This window comes from Piliocolobus tephrosceles, chromosome 16 (assembly GCF_002776525.5).
Source record: "Piliocolobus tephrosceles isolate RC106 chromosome 16, ASM277652v3, whole genome shotgun sequence".
Taxonomy (NCBI): Eukaryota; Metazoa; Chordata; class Mammalia; order Primates; family Cercopithecidae; genus Piliocolobus; species Piliocolobus tephrosceles.
In genome coordinates, this window is record NC_045449.1 from 69,396,602 (window position 1) to 69,416,959 (window position 20,358).

A 20,358-nucleotide genomic window follows, 5' to 3' on the forward strand; every position below is an offset into this window, starting at 1 on the left:
GGCAAGAGGAAAGTTACCGGATTTAGCGAACAAAAATACAGGAGGCTCTGAATTTCAGATGGCACTTTAAAAGATTATTTTGTACACTGAGAGGCTGAGGCAGGTGGACTGCTTGAGGTCAGGAGTTCAAGACCAGCCTGGCTAACATGGTGAAACCCTGTTTCTACTAAAAATTAGCCAGGCATGGTGGCTCACTCCTGTAGTCCCAGCTAGTCAGGAGGCTGAGGCAGGAGAATTGCTTGAATCCAGAAGGCTCAGGTTGCAGTGAACCAAGATCATGTCACTACACTCCAACCTGGGTGACAGAGCTAGACTCCACCGCAAAAAAAAAAAAAAAAGATTATTTTATACAGTGTTTTATCTGGCAGCCTGAGATCACAGTGCCTGGCAGAACAGTTATTTCTCCAGTCCTGGAAGGGAGGCGGGGGGGGGCAACCCCCTATGTGTGCCCTTGCCTCGTGTGGAGGCACCGTGGATATATGGGTAGAGGTGACGTCGAGGCCAACTTGAAGTTGACTATAGCCTTGGCTCTGCCACTTACTCAGCAGAGTCCCTTGGCGGGCTGGTGACACATGTCCACACCAGTCATGCTGACGCTCGGGGCTCCACAGGCAGCAATTCAGCAGTGGCTGGCTTTGCCTTGCTCCCCAGCCCCTGGGTGCTGTCCAGGGGATGCATGACTGTCCTACTGTGTCAGGGCTGGTGCTGGGACAAGGCTGGGACCTGGGTGACCCTCTGAAGCACTCTCCCTGCCCCAGGACCTATCGGGCCCATGAAGAAGGTGCTGGTTGACAATCCTAAGAACCGGATGCTGCTTATTGAGAACCTTCGGGAGTCCCAGCCCTACCGCTACACGGTGAAGGCGCGCAACGGGGCCGGCTGGGGGCCCGAGCGGGAGGCCATCATCAACCTGGCCACCCAACCCAAGCGGCCCATGTCCAGTGAGTGATGGGCAGGGAGGTGAGGGGCAGACGGGGTAGGGGGCAGAGGGCAGCAGCCAGGGCCCTGGCTCACTCCCCCACCCTGCAGTCCCCATCATCCCTGACATCCCCATCGTGGATGCCCAGAGCGGGGAGGACTACGACAGCTTCCTCATGTACAGCGATGATGTTCTGCGCTCGCCATCTGGCAGCCAGAGGCCCAGCGTCTCCGATGACACCGGTGAGTGGAGACCTGGGACCCACAAGAAGACAGTGGGGGTCTTGGGTACAGAGGGAGTCCACTGGGTCCAGAGAGAGGGCAAAGGGGCCAGCAACTAGAGGACATGGAGGTTAAGACAGCCTTGGACAGATGCAATGGTGTGTATCCAGGAACCAGTGCCTGGGGGACAGACGCACACAGCCTTGTGCAAGCACACATGAGTTCATGCCCACGGGACCATGAAGAAACACAACTTCACCACTTGAAGGTTCAGCAGCTCTGCCATGCACACAGGACACTCAGGCCACCCCCCGGGGCCAGGGCTGGCCCAGAAGCCCTGGGCAGCCACCAGGTGGCCACCTGGCAAGGGTAGGGGAGCCAAGGAGACAAGAACACCCCCCAACGGCTCTGTCCTTCCTCCTTGATTCCCAGAACAAAGTGGTGCAGAGCCCTTAGCTGGGCCTCCTGAGTGCTCAGTGTCAGCTCTGGCTCCACCTGTGGGACATCAGATGAATCACTTATCCTCTCCTTGCGTCAGTTTTCTGCTCTGTATAATGGGATACCAATCACACAGTACCATGAGTGGAAAAGCCTCTGGGGCACGTATATCATTTGTATTTTCTTCCGTCCCTGCCTATGCCTTAAGCTGCCCCCAGTGAACACACACTGGCCCCCACGGGGCTGAGCTTGGGCTTAAGGAGCCATTTTAAGGGGTTCAGGTGGAGCGCAGCTGGTATGACTCTGGAACCCCAGCTCAGCCGCTTCTAACACTACCTGCGAAGCGCTCGGTGGCTCGCGGAACGGTCCCTGGGAGGCAGGCAGGGGCGAGATTCCTCTCTCCATTGTACAAATGGGAAACTGAGTCTCAGAGAGGTTAAGTAAGGCAAGGGAGGCCTCACAGCTGGTGACAGAGCCCAGGCTTCCCCCAGGTCTCCTGGCGGGTCAGGGGGTCTCTCCTCCCCAGCTGTGCCAAGGCTGCACTCGCTTATCTGGAAAGGCTCCAGCCGCGCCAGGGTTTCACCTGCGTTTCACCTGCCGGGCCTTCCCCATCCGGCCTTGCGCATCTACTCCCGCCCCCAAAACACACCCTGAGATCCCGGGAGCTGGAGACAGGCTCCCCTCGCAGCGCCTCCAGCCTTCCCCTGCCTGGCCCTGCTTGGCCCGGCGCTCCCAGGCGGTGCCAACGCGGCCCTTCGTTGTTCCCAAGGCTGCGGCTGGAAGTTCGAGCCCCTGCTGGGGGAGGAGCTGGACCTGCGGCGCGTCACGTGGCGGCTGCCCCCGGAGCTCATCCCGCGCCTATCGGCCAGCAGCGGGCGCTCCTCCGACGCCGAGGCGCCCCACGGGCCCCCGGACGACGGCGGCGCGGGCGGGAAGGGGGACAGCCTGCCCCGCAGTGCGACACCCGGGCCCCCCGGAGGTGACAGGCTCACCCGCCGCGCCCCGATCCGCACCCACCCAGCCTCACTCACGCCCGCGGGCCTGGGGGCCTGGGGTGGGTGTCTGCCCTGCCTCGGGGCCCCAGTTTCAGCCAAGCTGGGGCCTTGGCGGCTGGGAGACACAGCTGCTCAGAGGCAGGGCCCAGTGCCAGGGGACACCCGAGGCGGGCGCTTGGGCCCTTATGGTGCCTGCCTGGCCAGGCAGTGCAAATTCAGAAGTCTGCTCGGGGAGCGGACGCTGGCACCCAAGTAGACCGCTCAGGGGCCTCAAAGGACAGGAGGGAAGGCTTTGGGATTTCCCCAAGGCAAATCCCCCACTGCTGCCAGGGTCCGCCAGCCAGAGGACATGGGCTGTGGAAGCCTGGGTGGCCCTTGGGCTCCTCCAGGGACAGAGGGTCTCTGTCCTTACTGGTTTGAGGGAAACTGGTTGTATTTAAGCAAAAGCCACCCAGAGGGTGGGTGACCAGGAATGTGCAGGGCCAACCTGCTACTTGGGGCCTGGGTCTGGGGCAGGCCTGACCAAGGGACCCTGCTCTCCCCCTGCAGAGCACCTGGTGAATGGCCGGATGGACTTTGCCTTCCCGGGCAGCGCCAACTCCCTGCACAGGATGACCACGACTGGTGCCGCTGCCTATGGCACCCACCTGAGCCCACATGTGCCCCACCGTGGACTAAGCACATCCTCCACCCTCACACGGGACTACCACTCGCTGACCCGCTCGGAGCACTCACACTCGACCACAATGCCCAGGGACTACTCCACCCTCACCTCGGTCTCCTCCCACGGTGAGTGACCTCAGCCAACCCTGCCTCTCCCACTAACCGGTCCTCTCTTCCAGCTCCTGGAGCCTCGGGCTTCTGCCTGCTGTCCCGACGGTCCATTCTCCAACACACACACAGGCATGTACACATGCACGCACGCACACATGTACACACGCACACGCACACATGCATGCACACACGCACACATGCACACTTATGCATGCACACTCCTTGCTCCTCTCACTCTTGTTTTGTCCTGCCCTAGGCCTCCCTCCCATCTGGGAACACGGGAGGAGCAGGCTTCCGCTGTCCTGGGCTCTGGGGTCCCGGAGTCGGGCTCAGATGAAAGGGTTCCCCCCTTCCAGGGGCCCACGAGACTCTATAATCCTGGCTGGGAGGCCAGCAGCGCCCTCCTGGGGCCCAGGTAGTACAGGGGCGGCCATCCTGTCTCCACAGCTGTCCTGCTCCATCTGTCATCCAGCCACCATAGCAGCCACCAGCTGTGCCCACTGCTTCCCCTCCATTCCATCCACAGGACCCCCGCCTGCCCACAGGCGCTAACCACCTACCCTTCCATCAGTGCTGATGCCTAACACTGCCTCTGCCCTTCCAGGGGGCGGGGCTATGGCTGGGGCAGGAGAGGGGCCAGGCCAGCTGAGGAATTGAGGGGGTGGGACTGGCAGACTCACAGGGCTCACCCTCTCTTGGCACAGGCAGGGCCCGCACCCTCCTGGAGGATGTGTGGTAGGTGCTGGGCAGCCTGGACAGGGTGTTGCAGGGTGAGTTGTGCAGCCAGCAATCAGTGTAGATATGCCAGCCAAGGGAGGGAGGTCGGGGGCAGCACTGTGGCCCCCGCTGAGACCCTAGCCCCTGCATCTCTGACCGACTGCAGCCTCCTGTCCCCAGACTCTCGCCTGACCGCTGGTGTGCCTGACACGCCCACCCGCCTGGTGTTCTCTGCCCTGGGACCCACATCTCTCAGAGTCAGCTGGCAGGAGCCGCGGTGCGAGCGGCCGCTGCAGGGCTACAGCGTGGAGTACCAGCTGCTGAACGGCGGTGAGACATGGTGACTGCTGGGCTGTGGGGTGCAGCCCCGCGAGCCCTGGCCCCAGGGTGACACATAGGGCACCTCGGCTGTGTCAGAACCCACCCAAATCCCTTGGGCGCTAAGCCCCATCCAGCCTGAGAGGGTCTCCCACCCCACTTCTTTGCCTCCCCTCTTCTGAGGTCTCACCCATCTCCCTGCCCCTCTCTCCTGGTCATTCTCTGCTACGTTTCACCTAACAAGGCCTCTTTGGGCTGGAATCCTAGGGCCTGAGATGCCTTTGGGGGAACGAGGAAGTGGCACTTCCCTGGGCAGGGACATTCAAAGCAGCATGACCAGGGCGCAGGATTTCACCCAAACATGAGTGGGATTACAGGCTCCACTCTTGTATAGTACACAACCTGGACAACCAGCCATACCATAGTGTACCCAACCTGTACCCAAACCACAGCTAGTTCTGGGTGGGTGATAACCAGGTCTTGATGGCAACTTAGGGAAGAGGGGGATCAGGCCGGGGGTGGGAGTAACACTGCGCTACTCTCTGCCCCCACCTGACCCCTCAGGCGAGCTACATCGGCTCAACATCCCCAGCCCTGCCCAGACCTCGGTGGTGGTGGAAGACCTCCTGCCCAACCACTCCTATGTGTTCCGCGTGCGGGCCCAGAGCCAGGAAGGCTGGGGCCGAGAGCGTGAGGGTGTCATCACCATCGAATCCCAGGTGCACCCGCAGAGCCCACTCTGTCCCCTGCCAGGTGAGTTGCCTCCCCCAGCCCCACAGCTGCCCCCATCATGCCCACCACCCACCCACACGCTGACACTCTTCCTCTACTGCCCCCAGGCTCCGCCTTCACTTTGAGCACTCCCAGCGCCCCAGGCCCGCTAGTGTTCACTGCTCTGAGCCCAGACTCGCTGCAGCTGAGCTGGGAGCGGCCACGGAGGCCCAATGGGGATATCATCGGCTACCTGGTGACCTGTGAGATGGCCCAAGGAGGAGGTGCTGCCCGCCCCGGGGGCAGGGGTGGCCAGGGGAGGAGTAGACAGGGGGCTGCAGAGGCTGAAGGCAGCTTCTCTGCTCAGGGCCAGCCACTACATTCCGGGTGGATGGAGACAGCCCTGAGAGCCGGCTGACCGTGCCGGGCCTCAGCGAGAACGTGCCCTACAAGTTCAAGGTGCAGGCCAGGACCACTGAGGGCTTCGGGCCAGAGCGCGAGGGCATCATCACCATAGAGTCCCAGGACGGAGGTAGGCACCTGGCCTTTCCTTCACCTCCCACTCCTCCTCGGGCCGTGCCTTCTCCTGGCACCACCCTCTGACCAGCCAATCTGCCCACTCCAGGCCCCTTCCCACAGCTGGGCAGCCATGCCGGGCTCTTCCAGCACCCACTGCAAAGTGAGTACAGCAGCATCACCACCACCCACACCAGCGCCACCGAGCCCTTCCTAGTGGGTGAGCACTGAGGGCCAGGGGGTCCCGGCTCGCCCAGGACAGGGAGCTAGCAGAGGGAGAGGGACAGACCCCAGGCCAGGTCATCTAATGCCTCCTCCTCCACAGATGGGCTGACCCTGGGGGCCCAGCACCTGGAGGCAGGCGGCTCCCTCACCCGGCATGTGACCCAGGAGTTTGTGAGCCGGACGCTGACCACCAGTGGAACCCTCAGCACCCAGGTGGACCAACAGTTCTTCCAAACCTGATCCCACCCCGCCCCCCCCCCGCCATGTCCCACTAGGCGTCCTTCCAACTCCTCTCCCAGAGCCTCCTCAGCTACTCCATCCTTGCATCCCTGGGCGCCCAGCCCACCCACATGCACAAGAGCAGGGGCTAGGTGTCTCCTGGGAGGCATGAAGGGGGCAAGGACCCCCTCTCTGGGCCCAAACCTATTTGTAACCGAAGAGCTGGGAGCAGCACAAGGACCCAGCCTTTGTTCTGCACTTAATAAACAGTTTTGCTACTGCTAGGCCCTGCCTTGCCCATTCTTCTGGGGCCTGAGAGGTGCTCACCTAGGGTAGGGGAGCGGTTCTGACATCCCCCATTCTCTGACACCCAAGCATACACCCACCTCTAGAGGCAGGCAGGTACCACGTTGGAGGCACAAGTTTATTGAGCACCAGATACTGTGGCACCAAGCACAGAGCCATGGGACTGGCCTGCAGGCCCTGTACCTCGTGTGCTGTCCTGGGGCCTCCTCACAAGCGCAGCACCTTGGCTCCATCGGCCGCTTGAGAGAGGTAGAAGGTGGCAGTCCCGCCATAGTGCTCCTGTGAGAGGCGGGCTGGGGATGAGTGGCAGGGCCCCGGGAAGCCGCCGCTCCTGCCCGCCCAGGCCCTGGTGCCCGCCCACCTGGATGTGCTGCATGGCGTGGGGAGCAGCAGAGGCCTCCAGCAGTGTCACCGTGCAGCCACCGAAGCCACCGCCCGTCATGCGGCTGCCATAAACCCCAGGCACAGCGAGTGCGGCCTCCACCAGCTGGTCCAGCTCCGGGCAGCTCACCTCATAGTCGTCTCTGCAGAGAGGATATCGAAGGGGTGGGCCCGGGGCCGGCCCGTGCCCGGCAGGAGCGGGGCGCCCAGAGGGCCTCACCTGAGTGAGCGGTGGCTCTCCACCATGAGGCGGCCAAAGGCTCTGTAGTCACCGCGTCTCAGGGCAGCCGCTGCCTGGGCCGTGCGCTGAATCTCCCCCACCACGTGCCGGGCCCGCCGGAAGCCCTCTTTGCTCACCAGTTCCCGGGCAGCTGGGGAGGAAAAAGGAGTCAGCAGCCGCCTTCTCACTGCCTGGGACCGCGACGCCTGTGAAGGCCAGCAGGCAGTGATGGCAGTGGCCCTGGCTGGACAGTGAAGGGTGGGGGGCCACGGGGATGGGGCAGCCTGGCTCTCTCAGACATGGGTCTGAAGAGCCCCTTTATCACAGTGCCTCCTCCCCCAACTGTAACATGGGACACCTTGGTCCTTCAGGGAGCAGTGAGGGTTGAAACACTGCACACTTCCCAAGGTGAGTGCTGCCCTCAAGAGGCCCCCACAGCAGGAGGAGAAGAAATTCTGCTGAGCCACATGGAGCCTCGAGGGCTGGGACTCCAGAAGCGGGGGCGGGAGCAGCCAGGGACCAGCAGGCCATCCCAGCTGGCTGGAGCTGAGGCTGGAGGGGTACCTGGGTCAGTACCGGTACTGGCTCAGTGTACTGCGCCCAGCCAAACCCGCAGGTTTAAGGGGGAAGCTTGTTATAGGTGCATGGTGGGATAGAGGGGCAAGTAGATGCAAAGGACTAAGAAATGAATGAGCGGGCGCGGTGGCTCAAGGCCTGTAATCCCAGCACTTTGGGAGGCCGAGGCCGGCGGACTGCCTGAGGTCAGGAGCTCTAGACCAGCCTGGCCAACATGGCAAAACCCCGTCTCTAATAAAAATACAAAAATTAGCCGGGCATTGTGGCAGGCACCTGTAATCCCAGCTACTCAGGAGGCTGAGGCAGGAGAATTGCTTGAACCTAGGAGGCGGAGGGTACGGTGAGTGGAGGTCATGCCACTGCACTCCAGCCTGGGTAACAGAGTGAGGCTCCCTCTCAAAAAAAAACAAAGAAAGAAATGAATGGAAATGAGACAGTGGGCAGTGTTTTAGGCGGGAAGAAAACTGAGCATGTCTTGGAGGCTGAGGGAAGGAGCCAGGCAGCCAGGCAGGGGATGGAAGGAGAGGGATTGGGGCTTCTAGGGCAGGACTCTGGAGGAGACAGGGCAAGCTGCTCCCAGGCAGGAGACCTGGAGGAGGGGCAAGGGGAGGCTAGGGTGGGAAGGAGGGCCCAGCTTATTCCAGTGTGAAAACCTTGGCCAAGGTCATCTGCACAGAGCAGGCAGGGCAGGGCTGAGCGCTGCTCTGGAGAACGCGACACAGTTCACAAAGGAAAAGGACCCAGAGGTCCCTCAGAGCTGTCTAGTGTCCCTGAGATAGGCACACCTACACTGCCAGGAAGGAACAACTCAGTGTAGACAGCATGGCCGGGCAGTCAAGAGCATGGGCCCTAGAGCTAATCTGTCCAGGGTTAGGGTTCAGATCCCAGCACTGCCTCTCACTGTAGATTCCCCCATCAAGAATATGAGAATTATGGTTAACAGAATGTGCTTTATAGAGTTTGGGGGGGAATTAAATGAGATAATATTGATATGACCTTTTTTTTTTTTTTTTGAGACGGAGTCTCGCTCTGTCGCCTGGGCTGGAGTGCAGTGGCTGGTTCTCAGCTCACTGCAAGCTCCGCCTCCCAGGTTTATGCCATTCTCCTGCCTCAGCCACCAAGTAGCTGGGACTACAGGCGCCCGCCACCTCGCCCGGCTAGTTTTTTTTTTTTTTGTATTTTTTTAGTAGAGATGGGGTTTCACCGTGTTAGCCAGGATGGTCTCGATCTCCTGACCTCGTGATCCGCCTGTCTCGGCCTCCCAAAGTGCTGGGATTACAGGCTTGAGCCACCGCGCCCGGCCTGATATGACCTTAAAACTGTCCAATAGACTATCTTCCTGGCCATGGGTAGCAGGAGCTTTAAGGATACTTGTATCTTTTTTATTTTGGAGACAGGGTCTCACTCTGTGGCCCAGGCTGGAGTGCAGTGGTGCAATCACAGCTCACTGCAGCCTCAACCTCCCGGGTTCAAGCGATCCTCCCACCCCAGCTTCCTTAGTAGCTAGGACTACAGGCACACACCACCACGCTCGGTTAATTTTTGTATTTTTTTAGAGATGGGGTTTCGCCATGTTGCCCAGGCTGGTCTCGAATTCCTGAGCTCAATCAATCTGCTCGCCTTGGCCTCCTAAAGTGCTGGGACTACAGGCACAGACGTGAGCCACCGCACCCAGCCTAGAATGCTTGTGTCTCTTGACTCTATAATCCTACTCCTAAGAATCCATTCCTAAGAAACTATTAAGAGAATGCAGATAGGACAGGCGTGGTGACTCACGCCTGTGCCTGTAATCCCAGCACTTTGGAAGGCCGAGGCAGGCGGATCACTTGAGGTCAGGAGTCCAAAACCAGCCTGGCCAATATAGTGAAACCCCATCTCTACTAAAAATACAAAAAAAAAAAAAAAAAAAAAATTAGCTGGCTCTGGTGGCACACGCCTGTAGTCCCAGCTACTCGAGAGGCTGAGGCAGGAGAATTGCTTGAACCCTGAAGACAGAGGTTGCCGTGAGCCGAGATTACGCCACTGTGCTCCAGCCTGGGCTACAGAGCAAGACTCAGTCTCAAATAAAAAAAAGAGAATGCAGATAAACCGGGTGCCTTTAGTCGCAGCTACCCAGGAGACTAGATGAGATCACTTGAGCCCAAGAGTTCAGGTCCAGCCTGGGCAGCATAGCAGAACCCATCTCTTTAAAAAATAAAAAAAGATGGCCAGGCGCAGTGGCTCATGCCTATAATCCCAGCACTTTGGGAGGCTGAGGCTGGCGGATCACGAGGTCAGGAGTTCAAGACCAGCCTGACCAACATGGTGAAACCTCGTCTCTACTAAAATTACAAAAATTAGCCGGGCATGGTGGCGCATGCCTCTAATATCAGCGACTCAGGAGGCTGAGGCAGGAGAATCACTTGAACCTGGGAGGCAGAGATTGCAGTGAGCGAGATCGTGCCACTGCACTCCAGCCTGGGTGACAGAGCGAGACTCCGTCTCAAATAAATAAATAAATAAAAATAAAAAATTATTTTAAAAGTTCATCACAGTGTGAGGTGTATCAGAAAATAGTTAAGTAAATGACAGGGCACCTGAATGCTGAAATATGGTGGAGCTTTAAAGAGCCACACTGAGGCCAGGTGTGGTGGCTCACACCTGTAATCCCAGCACATTGGGAGGCCGAGGCAGGCAGATCACGAGGTCAGAGTTCGAGACCAGCCTGGTCAATGTGAAACCCCATCTCTACTAAAAATATAAAACTTGGCTGGGCATGGTGGTGGGTGCCAGTAATTCCAGCTACTCAGGAAGCTGAGGCAGGAGAATCATTTGAACCCAGGAGGCGGAGGTTGCAGTGAGCCGAGATCGTGCCACTGCACTCCAGCCTGGGCAACAGAGCGAGACTCTCTCTCTCAAAAAAACGAAAAGGCCAGCCGGGCGCGGTGGCTCAAGCCTGTAATCCCAGCACTTTGGGAGGCCAAGACGGGCGGATCACGAGGTCAGGAGATCGAGACCATCCTGGCTAACACGGTGAAACCCCGTCTCTACTAAAAATACAAAAAATTAGCCGGGCGAGGTGGCGGGCGCCTGTAGTCCCAGCTACTCCAGAGGCTGAGGCAGGAGAATGGCATAAACCTGGGAGGCGGAGCTTGCAGTGAGCTGAGATCCGGCCACTGCACTCCAGCCCGGGCGACAGAGCAAGACTCCGTCTCAAAAAAAAAAAAGAAAAAGAAAAAGCCACACTGAGATGGGCCTTTCGTGGCATAAGATAGGGTTCTGAGATTACGTTAAGTAAAAAAAAAAAAAGAAAGCTGGTGCAGTGGCTCACACCTGTAATCCCAGCACTTTGGGAGGCTGAGGTAGGACGATCACCTGAGGTCAGGCATATTTGAGACCAGCCTGGCCAATATGGTGAAACCCCAGTCTCTACTAAAAATACAAAAAATCTGCCAGGCGTAGTGGCGGTGCCTGTAGTCCCAGCTACTCTGGAGGCTGAGGCAGGAGAATCGCTTGAGCCTGGGAGGCAGAGGTTGCAGTGAGCTGAAACTGCACCATTGCACTCCAGCCTGGGTAACAAGACTGAAACTCTGTGTCCAAAACAAAAAACAAAACAAAACAAAAACATGGCAAGTGGGCTGGGCCCAGTGGCTCATGCCTATAATCCCAACACTTTGGGAGGCCAAGGCAGGAGGACCACCTGAGGCCAGAGTTCAAGATCAGCCTGGGCAACATTGCAAGACCCTGTCTTTACAAAAATAAAAATGAGCCGGGCATGGTGGCACACCTGTAATCTTAGCTACTTGGAGGTCTGAGCTGGGAGGATCCCTTGAGCCCAAGAGTTCAAGTTTGCAGTAAGCTATGATCACAGCACTACACTCCAGCTTGGGCAACAGAACGAGACCCTCCCCCTTAAAAAAAAGGGGGGCAGGGTGGGGGGCAAGTGATGATATATTACATATACTCAGCTTTGAAAACAGATGTGGAAAAATACTGAAAGGAAACATGTGAAAATGTCAAGAGTGGCCGTCTCTGGGTAGTGGCCTTATAGCTTGTTATTTTCTACTTTGTACTTTTCTACATTTTCCACAATGGAAATTGATTTTTCTGATTAGATAAGACCGTTTTAGGATTTCAAGCAGCCCCGCCGAGGTTGGAACCCTGGGTTTGTAGTGTTTGAAGGGACTGGGGAGAGCATGGCAGAAGGCCCTGGAGATCGGGGATCCCAGGCAGGGTCAAGGCCACACTGAGGCGCCAGCAGGGAGCACAGCCGCCTCCAGGACAGAGCACCCCGGCAGTTCTCACCCTCTAGCTCTTCCAGCTGCACCTCCCGGAGGCTTTCCTTGCCCAGCGCCTGGGCCACTTCTTCACACTGGCGCCGCCGCACAGGGTACTCACTGGAGCCCAGGGAGTGGCGGACATTGGAGTTGGTGATGAGCACGGCCAGCTTGGGGTCTGAAAGTGGCACCAGGCTGGTCTCCAAGGACCTGGGGTGGAGTTACAGTGGGGGAGATGACGAGGCCAAGCGTGTACTTGCTGCGCCAGGCAGTGGGCACACTCCACCCAGGAGCACCTGAGTGCAGGGCGGGAGGGGACGAGGGGAGCGAGCCCAACCTGCAGTCAATGAGCAGCGCGTGGCCCTTCTGTCCCATGAGTGAGATGAACTGGTCCATGATGCCACAGGGCATCCCTGCGAAGCTGTGCTCAGCCTGCTGACACACCTGGGCGCGGGCAGCTACTGTGCCCGAGTCTGCAGTACAGGGTGAGGTGGGGAGGCTAGGGCTGGTGGGAGCAGCAGTGGCTCCAATGACACTCCAGAGAGATTCCCTGCCACCCCCTCCATAAGGCATAGTAGAAGCTGGGACCACCTGGAGACTTCAGGGAAGGAGGGCTGGGTCAGGGCTGGGACCTAGCTGGTACCTGGACAGAGCTGCTGGAGGAAGGTGTACATGGCCACTTCCAAGGATGCTGAGCTGGACAGGCCACCCCCCAGGGGCACTGAGCTGACCACCACTGCACTGAAGCCAGGGAGGGGGGCAGCTGCAGGGGAAAGAACAGGTGATGGTAAGAGGGGCTGCCTGGGAGGATGGCACAGGAAGGGCATGTGTCCTGGTGGGAAGGGCAGCAATGGCCTAGCAGCTGTTTCTAGGGTGCGTGTCTCAGTTGTCAGAAGCCACCAACCTGCTGGTCTAAGGGACCCACTGCCCTCCATTTTCCCACCCTCTGAGGTTGCTGGGACACTTCTAATTGTCCTCCTGGTTTAGGGCTCTGGAGGGAAAAAAGGCTAGGGTTTGAATCCTGGCTCCTCCAATCAGGCCATGGGAAACCCAGGGCAAGTTCTCGACCTTCTGGGGGCATCAGTTTCCTCATCTGTACAACGGGATGCTCCACTCTGCGAGTCTTCCCCAGTGTATCAGACAAATGAATGGGCTCTGTGGCTGTGAGGTGGCACTCCTAGTATCGGTGAGGACTTGGCTCGGGCCTGGGCCCCATACCTGGGTAGTACTGAATCACTCCCTTCACATAGTTGGCCCACCGAGGGGTCCCAGGCTCCAGCGAGCGCTGGGCTGTGGGCAGTGGAAACTGCAGCCGCTGGGGCTCATCGGCACCCTCAGAGGTGGTGAGGAGAGACACCAGCCCGTCCTTGCGGGGGCTGCCCACCACCACCGTCACGAGCTCCAGGGCCTGGCAGGACAGACAAGCAGTGGGTGAGGCTTCCCCCGGCTGATGGAGGAAGCCCCGCCAGTGACACCGCCTCCAGCCGAGGTTCTGATGCCTCCGCAGTCATCAGGTTCTGAACTTCCAGGTTCAGCTTCGCAGGGAAGATGGCCTTGGGGGCTTGAGCCCTGCCCCCCGGGTCTTCAGGGGCGGGGCGGCTGCTGCTGGAGCACAGACCTGGACTCTGCCCTGAGCTGTGGGGCAAGGGGGAGAGCTAGCCCAAAGGGAAAACAGATCACCGGAGCTCCAAAGCCTTTACATTTTGGGGTGGCCCTGGACATCCTGTACCTGTGCACTCCCCAAGCTACAGATGGGGCGGAAAGCACCCCACACTGAAAGCTGGGAGTCCTCACTCCCAAGTCGCAGCCCCGCCACGAACCTGCTGTGACCTCCAGCAGTTCACTGGGCCTCTCTGGGCCTCAGTTTCCTCCACTGTGAATTGAACGGGCTGGGCCAGAAGGCTACGTTCGCCCAAGTCTGCGGTTGGGGCCCCACGGTGGCCAGAGGCGTGGAGTGTCCCCTTCTGCGTGGCACACAGGGCCTCAGTTTAAGGGGAACATGCTCCCAGGTTGAAGGCGAGGAGCCGCAGCCCACAGAGGGCGGGCTTGAGCGAAGAGGCGGCCGCGCACCCTCTCCCGGCCACTTCCTCGCTTCCTCCCTTCCAACGTGGGGAACAGCCCGTCCCGGGGACTCTTCCGTGCGCCGTTGCTCCAGGCGCAGCTGCCCGCCCCACATCTCCCGCGGGAAGAACTCGCCCCCAGCGCCCCCGAGGCCTGCCCTCCTCGGCGGCCGGCACAGGCGGCGGCGGGCTGGGGGCTCGCCGCGCAGCCCCTCACCATAGGCAGCACCAGGCCCTGGTTGTAGTCCGTGTGTTCCCCGATGAGGTTGACACGGCCCGGCGCGGACACGGCCAGCTCGGGCTCGGCCCCGAACTCCTCCCGGAAGGCTCGCCGGGCCTCGGCCAGCAGCTCCGCGACCTGGGGCTGTCTCAAAGCAGCCATGACGCGCGCCTGCAGCACTGAACAGCAGCTCCAGCACAGCCCCGTCGGCGCGGGATGCTCGGGCGGGGCCACGGGCGAGGGTGCGCACATTCCCGCCAGCCCCGCCCCGCGCCCGGGCGCCCCGCCCCCAGACCGCAGCCGGTTCCGCCCCCACCCGCAACTCCCGTTGGAATCCAGCTTCTGGGTGGTGGGTGGCAGGGGCTGATGGCGCCGGGTGGGATACAGCGCCCCCGATGGTGTCCTTCTCTCTGGACTTCGGGAAAAACCAATGGGCACTCACTAGAGTGAGAATAGCCCTGAGTGGTACTTGGCATAACCGGGATTTCTGAGCTGCCCTTCCCTGGCATTGTTGACTTTCTATGTGCCTCACCACCCACAACCACCCACACAGCCAGAGCAATGGAGCTGGCACCCGGTTGACCTGGGATTCCCAAAGGGATCGCCTAGGTCCCCAGGGCCAGCACCTGTGAGAGGTCATCAGCCTCTGGTCACCGGTTTCCAAGAGGGTGACCTGACACTCACTATAAGTAGAGATAAAGATAGACAAGTTTGGGCCAGGCGCAGTGACTCACGCCTGTAATCCCGGCATTTTGGGAGGCCGAGGCGGGCGGATCACCTGAGGTCCGGAGTTCGAGACCAGCCTGACCAACAGGGAGAAACCCCATCTCTACTAAAAAATACAAAATTAGCTGGGCATGGTGGCTCATGCCTGTAGTCCCAGCTACTCGGGAGGCTGAGGCAGGAGAATCGCTTGAACCTGGGAGGCAGAGGTTTCGGTGAGCTGAGATCACTCCACTGCACTCCGGCCTGGGCAACAAGAGCGAAATTCCGTCTAACAACAACAACAACAAAAAAAGACAAGTTTGGTGGTGACCAGAGAGTCAATTTTACAAGCTCCTTTTCTAGGTAACACACAACAGCTCCTAGCAGTGGAGAACTGGACTAGGGTGGCAGTGGCCAGCAGTGGGCCCAGCCCCTCCCTTAAGGACCTGCCACAGCTGTCCAGGTAGGTTGTGCTCTTGGCCCCAGCAGGCACTTCTTCAACCCAGAAGCCCTTGTCTCAGAGGCGTCGCCTTATTCCCAGAGTCAAGCACTCTTCTCTTGCTAGCCTGCATCCTAAACCTGCAGGCTGACCTCAACTGCTGCCTTGATGCCTGTCCACAGCTGCCCACCCTACATGGAACCTTGAAACTGAAAGACTGAAATGTAAGCAGCTTGCTTGGGGTTAGGGTGGCCGTTGTGTGGGGAGTTATGGCCAGGGATGTAGCTTGGGGCCTGCTCAGGGGTGTGCCGAAAGAGTGGGAAACTGCATTTCAAGGGCAATTCTGAAAACCTTTAGAAGAAAACATAGGGGTACAGCTTTGTGACATTGGTTAGGCAATGTTTTTGTTTGTTTGTTTTTGTTTTTGAGACGGAGTTTCACTCTTGTTGCCCAAGCTAGAGTGCAATGGCGCGATCTCAGCTTACTGCGACCTCTGCCTCCCAGGTTCAAGCAATTCTCCTGCCTCAGCCTCCCAAGCAGCTGAGATTACAGGCACGTGCCACCAAACCCGGCTAATTTTTTGTATTTTTAGTAGAGACTGGGGTTTCACCATGTTGGCCAGGCTGGTCTCAAACTCCTTACCTCAGGTGATCCGCCCACATCGGCCTCCCAAAGTGCTGCAATTATAGGCGTGAGCCACTGTTCCCGGTCATGTTTTTTTATTTTTATTTATTTACATATTTATTTATTTATTTGAGACAGAATCTTGCTCTGTTGCCCAGGCTGGAGTGCAGTGAGCCATCTTGGTTCACTGCACCTCCGCCTCCCAGGTTCAAGCGATTCTCCTGCCTCAGCTTCCCTAGTGACTGGGATTACAGGCACCCTCCACCGTGGCTGGATAATTTTTGTAAAGGCAGGATTTCACCATATTGGCCAGGCTGCTCTTAAACTCCTGACTCAAGTGATTTGCCTGCCTCGGCCTCCCAAAGTGCTGGGATACAGGCATAAGCCACCGCGGCCGGCCAGGCAATGGTTTTTTAGATATGACGTCAAAAGCACAAGTGACCACAGAAAAATAAATTGTACTTCCTCAAAGTGAAATACTTTTCTGCAACAAAGAATTTCATGCGCGTCCCTGTGAAGAGACCACCAAACAGGCTTTGTGTGAGCAACAAGGCTGTTTATTTCACCTGGGTGCAGGCGGGCTGAGTCCGAAAAGACAGTCAGCAAAGGGCGGTGGGATTATCATTAGTTCTTATAGGTTTTGGGATAGGCAGTGGAGTTAGGAGCAATGTTTTGCGGGCAGGGGGTGGATCTCACAAAGTACATTCTCAAGTGTAGGGAGAATTACAAAGAACCTTCTTAAGGGTGGGGGAGATTACAAAGTACATTGATCAGTTAGGGTGGGGCAGAAACATCACAATGGTGGAATGTCATCAGTTAAGGCTATTTTCACTTCTTTTGTGGATCTTCAGTTGCTTCAGGCCATGTGGATGTATACGTTCAGGTCACAGGGGATATGATGGCTTAGCTTGGGCTCAGAGGCCTGACAAGAACACCATCAAGAAAGTGAAAAGACAACTCACAGAATGGAAGAAAATACTTGCAAATCGTGTGTATCTAAGGGGCTTGGAGTTTGAGACCAACTTGGGCAACGTGGGAAGACCTCACTGCTACAAAAAAAAAAAAAAATTAGCCAGGTTGGGTGGCACACACCTGTGGTCCCAGCTACTCAGAAGGTGAGACCGTGTGTCAAAGAAAACAAACAAACAAAAAAAAGCGAAAGATTTCAAGAGACATTTTTTCCAAATAATATAAATACAAATGGCCAATAAGCACATGAAAAGATGCTCGCAGTTCAGATGTGGTGGTTCACGCCTGTGATCCCAGACTTTGGGAGACCGAGGTGGGCGGATCACTTGAGGGCAGGAGTTTAAGACTAGACCAGCCTGGCCAACATGGTGAAACCCCGTCTCACTAAAAACACAAAAATTAGCCAGGCATGGTGGTGCCCATGTGTAATGCCAGCTACTCAGGAGCTGAGACACAAGAATCACTTGAACCCGGGGGGTGGAGTTTGCAATGAACCAAGATCTCATCACTGCATTCCAGCCTAGGTGACAGAGCAAGACTTGGTCTCGGAAAAAAAACAAAAAAAGTGATGTACCTATACAATAGAAATACTAATCCATAAAAAAAAAAATCCATAAAAAAAAAAAGTACTGACACATGTAACAACATGGATGAAATGAACCTTCAAGAAAAAAATTAGCCAGGCATGGTAGCGGGTGCCTGTAGTTGCAGCTCCTAGGGAGGCTGAGGCAGGAGAATCGCTTGAACCCGGGAGGTGGAGCTTGCAGTGAGCTGAGATCGCACCATCACACTTCAGCCCAGGTGACAGTGTGAGACTCCGTCTCAAAAAAAAACAAAAAAAGGATGAACCTTGAAAATATTATGGTGAGTGAAGGAAGCCAGTCACACAAGACCACCTGTTGTATATCCAGAATTGGCAAATCTCTACAGATGGAAAGTTAATTAGTGGTTGCTTAGGCCTGAGGGAATAGCAGGGTCAGAGCCAAAGGATGGCAGATTTCTCTGTGGTAAGGAAAATGTTCTAAAATGGACTGTGGTGACGGTTGCACATGCCTGTGAATATCCTAAACTGTTGAATTTTATGTTTTAAATGGGTGAATTATATGGTATATGTATCATATCTCAATAAAAGCTGTTAAGAAAACAATGGGGCCCAGCTGTGGTGGCTCACGCCTATAATCCCAACACTGAGAGGCTGAGGTGGGCAAATCATTTGAGCCCAGGAGTTCAAGACCGGCCTGGGCAACATAGTGAGACTTCATCTCTACAAAAAAATAAAAAATTATCCGGGCACTGTGGCTCATGCCTGTAATCCCAGTACTTTGGGAGGCCAAGGTGGGTGGATCACTTGAGGTCAGGAGTTCGAGACCAGCCCGGCCAACATGGTGAAACCCCATCTTTACTAAAAATATAAAAATTAGCCCAGTGTGGTGGTACAAGCCTGCAATCCCAGCTACGCAGAAGGCTGAGGTGGGAGAATCGCTTGAACCCAGGGGGCGGAGGTTGCAGTGAGCTGAGATCACACCACTGCATTCCAGCCTGGGCAACAGAGTGAGACTCCATCTCAAAAAAAAAATCAAAAATTAGTCAGGCTTGGTGGTGTGTGCCTGTGGTCCCAACTACTTGGGAGGCTGAGGCAGGAGGATCACCTGTACCCAGATGTCCAAGGTGCAGTGAGCCGAGATCACGCCACTGCACTCTAGCCCAAGCAATTCCAGATTTCATTGGATGACCTGCTCCTTTTGAGCACACTTCAGTAAAGCATTTTTTGGCACTGCCAACAACAAACAAATACCATGAGTGGCCCTTGGGCTGGCTGAAATGGAATGAAACTCACAAACCATACCTCCCTACAAGGGCCATTCTATCAGGGCCAAGGTGAGCGAAGCAGCCTCTTCTCCATGCCTTTTACTCACCTCACCTCTGACATCCAACAGTGTTGAACCCTAATCTCCACTCTTACTATAATATGATCTCAGGTAAATGATATGACCTTTCCAGGCCTCAGTTTGTTATGTGTAAAATGGGGCTGGACATAGCTCCCAGATATGCTGTTGTAAAAGGAAATGAGGGCCGGGAGCGGTGGCTTACGTCTGTAATCCCAGCACTTTGGGAGGCTGAGGCAGGCGGATCACGAGGTTGGGAGATCAAGACCATCCTGGCTAACAAGGTGAAACCCCGTCTCTACTAAAAATACAAAAAATTAACTGGATGTGGTGGAGGGGGCCTGTAGTCTCAGCTACTTGGGAGGCTGAGGCAGGAGAATGACATGAACCCAGGAGGCAGAGCTTGCAGTGAGCCGAGATCGTGCCACTGCACTCCAACCCCGGCGACAGAGCGAGACTCTGTCTCAAAAAGAAAAAAAAGGAACTGAATGAGATCATCTTCATAAAGTGCCCAGCCCAGCAGCTGGCACTTGGTATGCACAGAATAAATGTTTGCTATTCTTATCAGTTGCCTATTAATTCAACAGGCATTATGGTACTCTCCTGTATGCAATTGGCCAGAAAGATAAATGCCTCAGGCTCTCACAGTCTGATTGGGAGGCAGACAGTCACAAATCTGACCCCTCTGTCTGTGATAAATGCTCTGAGTAGAGCTTTCTGAATAAGAGAAGAGAGAGCAGGGATTCTGACCAGTTAGAAGTCCACACCCTTATCTTTATTTCCACTGATTCATTTTAATTGGCATAACTTTTTTTTTTTTTTTTGAGATAGAGTCTCGCTCTGTTGCCAGGCTGGAGTGCAGTGGCACAATCTCGGCTCACTGCAACCTCTGCCTCCTGGTTCAAGCAATTCTCCTGCCTCAGCCTCCCAAGTAGCTGGGATTACAGGCACGTGCCACTACGCCCAGCTAATTTTTTGAATTTTTAGTAGGCACAGGGTTTCGCCATGTTGGCCAGGCTGGTCTCAAACTCCCAACCTCAGGTAATCCATCTGCCTCGGCCTGCCAAAGTGCTGGGATTATACTCATGAGCCACCTCACTCGGCCAGCATGACCATTTGACCCATCTTCATCCTTTGTGTTGTTTTAGTTGTGCTTTTTTTTTTTTTTTTTTGAAACAGAGTCTTGCTCTGTAGCCCAGGCTGGAATGCAGTGGCACGATCTCGACCTCGGCTCACTGCAAGCTCCACCTCCCGGGTTCATGCCATTCTCCTGCCTCAGCTTTCCAAGTAGCTGGGACCACAGGCGCCCGCCACCGTGCCTGGCTAGTTTTTCGTATTTTTAGTAGAAATGGGGTTTCAACATATTAGCCAGGATGGTCTTGATCTCCTGACCTCGTGATCCGCCCGTCTCGGCCTCCCAAAGTGCTGGGATTACAAGCGTGAGCCACTGCGCCTGGCCTCTTTTTTTTTTTTTTTTTTTTTTTTGAGAGTCTCTCTCAAACACCCAGGCTGGAGTGCAAAGGCGTGATCTCAGCTCACTGCAACCTCTACCTCCTGGGCTTTAAGCGAGTCTCCTGCCTCAGCCTCCCAAGTAGCTAGCACTACAAGTATGAGCCACCATGCCCGGCTAATTTTTTTTGTATTTTTAGTAGAAACGAGGTTT

General features: G+C 56.5%; 2 protein-coding genes across 3 annotated transcripts in view; one reads left to right on the forward strand and one right to left on the reverse strand.

Moving 5' to 3' along the window:
* The window catches only part of ITGB4 (integrin subunit beta 4), a 37,318-nt gene extending 30,981 nt beyond the window's left edge, over positions 1 to 6,337 (forward strand). The window contains exons 31-40 of the mRNA XM_023211797.1: positions 759 to 941; positions 1,030 to 1,161; positions 2,348 to 2,557; positions 3,123 to 3,362; positions 4,245 to 4,394; positions 4,947 to 5,135; positions 5,222 to 5,377; positions 5,461 to 5,625; positions 5,719 to 5,829; positions 5,935 to 6,337. Of these exons, the coding sequence (XP_023067565.1) occupies positions 759 to 941; positions 1,030 to 1,161; positions 2,348 to 2,557; positions 3,123 to 3,362; positions 4,245 to 4,394; positions 4,947 to 5,135; positions 5,222 to 5,377; positions 5,461 to 5,625; positions 5,719 to 5,829; positions 5,935 to 6,074 (1,676 nt within the window). The 3' untranslated portion in view covers positions 6,075 to 6,337. The remainder of the gene's footprint in view (positions 1 to 758; positions 942 to 1,029; positions 1,162 to 2,347; positions 2,558 to 3,122; positions 3,363 to 4,244; positions 4,395 to 4,946; positions 5,136 to 5,221; positions 5,378 to 5,460; positions 5,626 to 5,718; positions 5,830 to 5,934) is intronic.
* GALK1 (galactokinase 1) lies at positions 286 to 14,422 on the reverse strand. Of its 2 annotated transcripts, XM_023211799.1 has the most exons (9): positions 14,070 to 14,422; positions 13,011 to 13,200; positions 12,436 to 12,555; positions 12,130 to 12,265; positions 11,821 to 12,002; positions 6,961 to 7,111; positions 6,721 to 6,883; positions 6,543 to 6,638; positions 286 to 308 (listed from the first exon to the last, which is right to left on the reverse strand). In XM_023211799.1, the coding sequence occupies exons 1-8, from the start codon at positions 14,322 to 14,324 to the stop codon at positions 6,567 to 6,569; spliced, it is 1,269 nt and encodes a 422-aa protein (XP_023067567.1). In that variant the 5' UTR covers positions 14,325 to 14,422; the 3' UTR covers positions 286 to 308; positions 6,543 to 6,566. The 2 variants fall into 2 exon arrangements, with proteins under 2 accessions (XP_023067567.1, XP_023067566.1); XM_023211798.2 differs by lacking the exon at positions 286 to 308 and having other exon boundaries at positions 6,457 to 6,638.
* Positions 14,423 to 20,358: the final 5,936 nt, after the last annotated feature.

What these genes read in the sequence shown, in the direction of transcription:
- GALK1 (XM_023211799.1), bottom strand. Translation starts at nt 14,324, where the DNA reads ATGTGCGCACCCTCGCCCGTGGCCCCGCCCGAGCATCCCGCGCCGACG. An exon ending in AGGGCCTGGTGCTGCCTATG is followed by an intron (nt 13,201 to 14,069) that starts GTGAGGGGCTGC and finishes CTGTCCTGCCAG; the next exon opens with GCCCTGGAGCTCGTGACGGT. An exon ending in GCGCTGCTCATTGACTGCAG is followed by an intron (nt 12,003 to 12,129) that starts GTTGGGCTCGCT and finishes ACTCCACCCCAG; the next exon opens with GTCCTTGGAGACCAGCCTGG.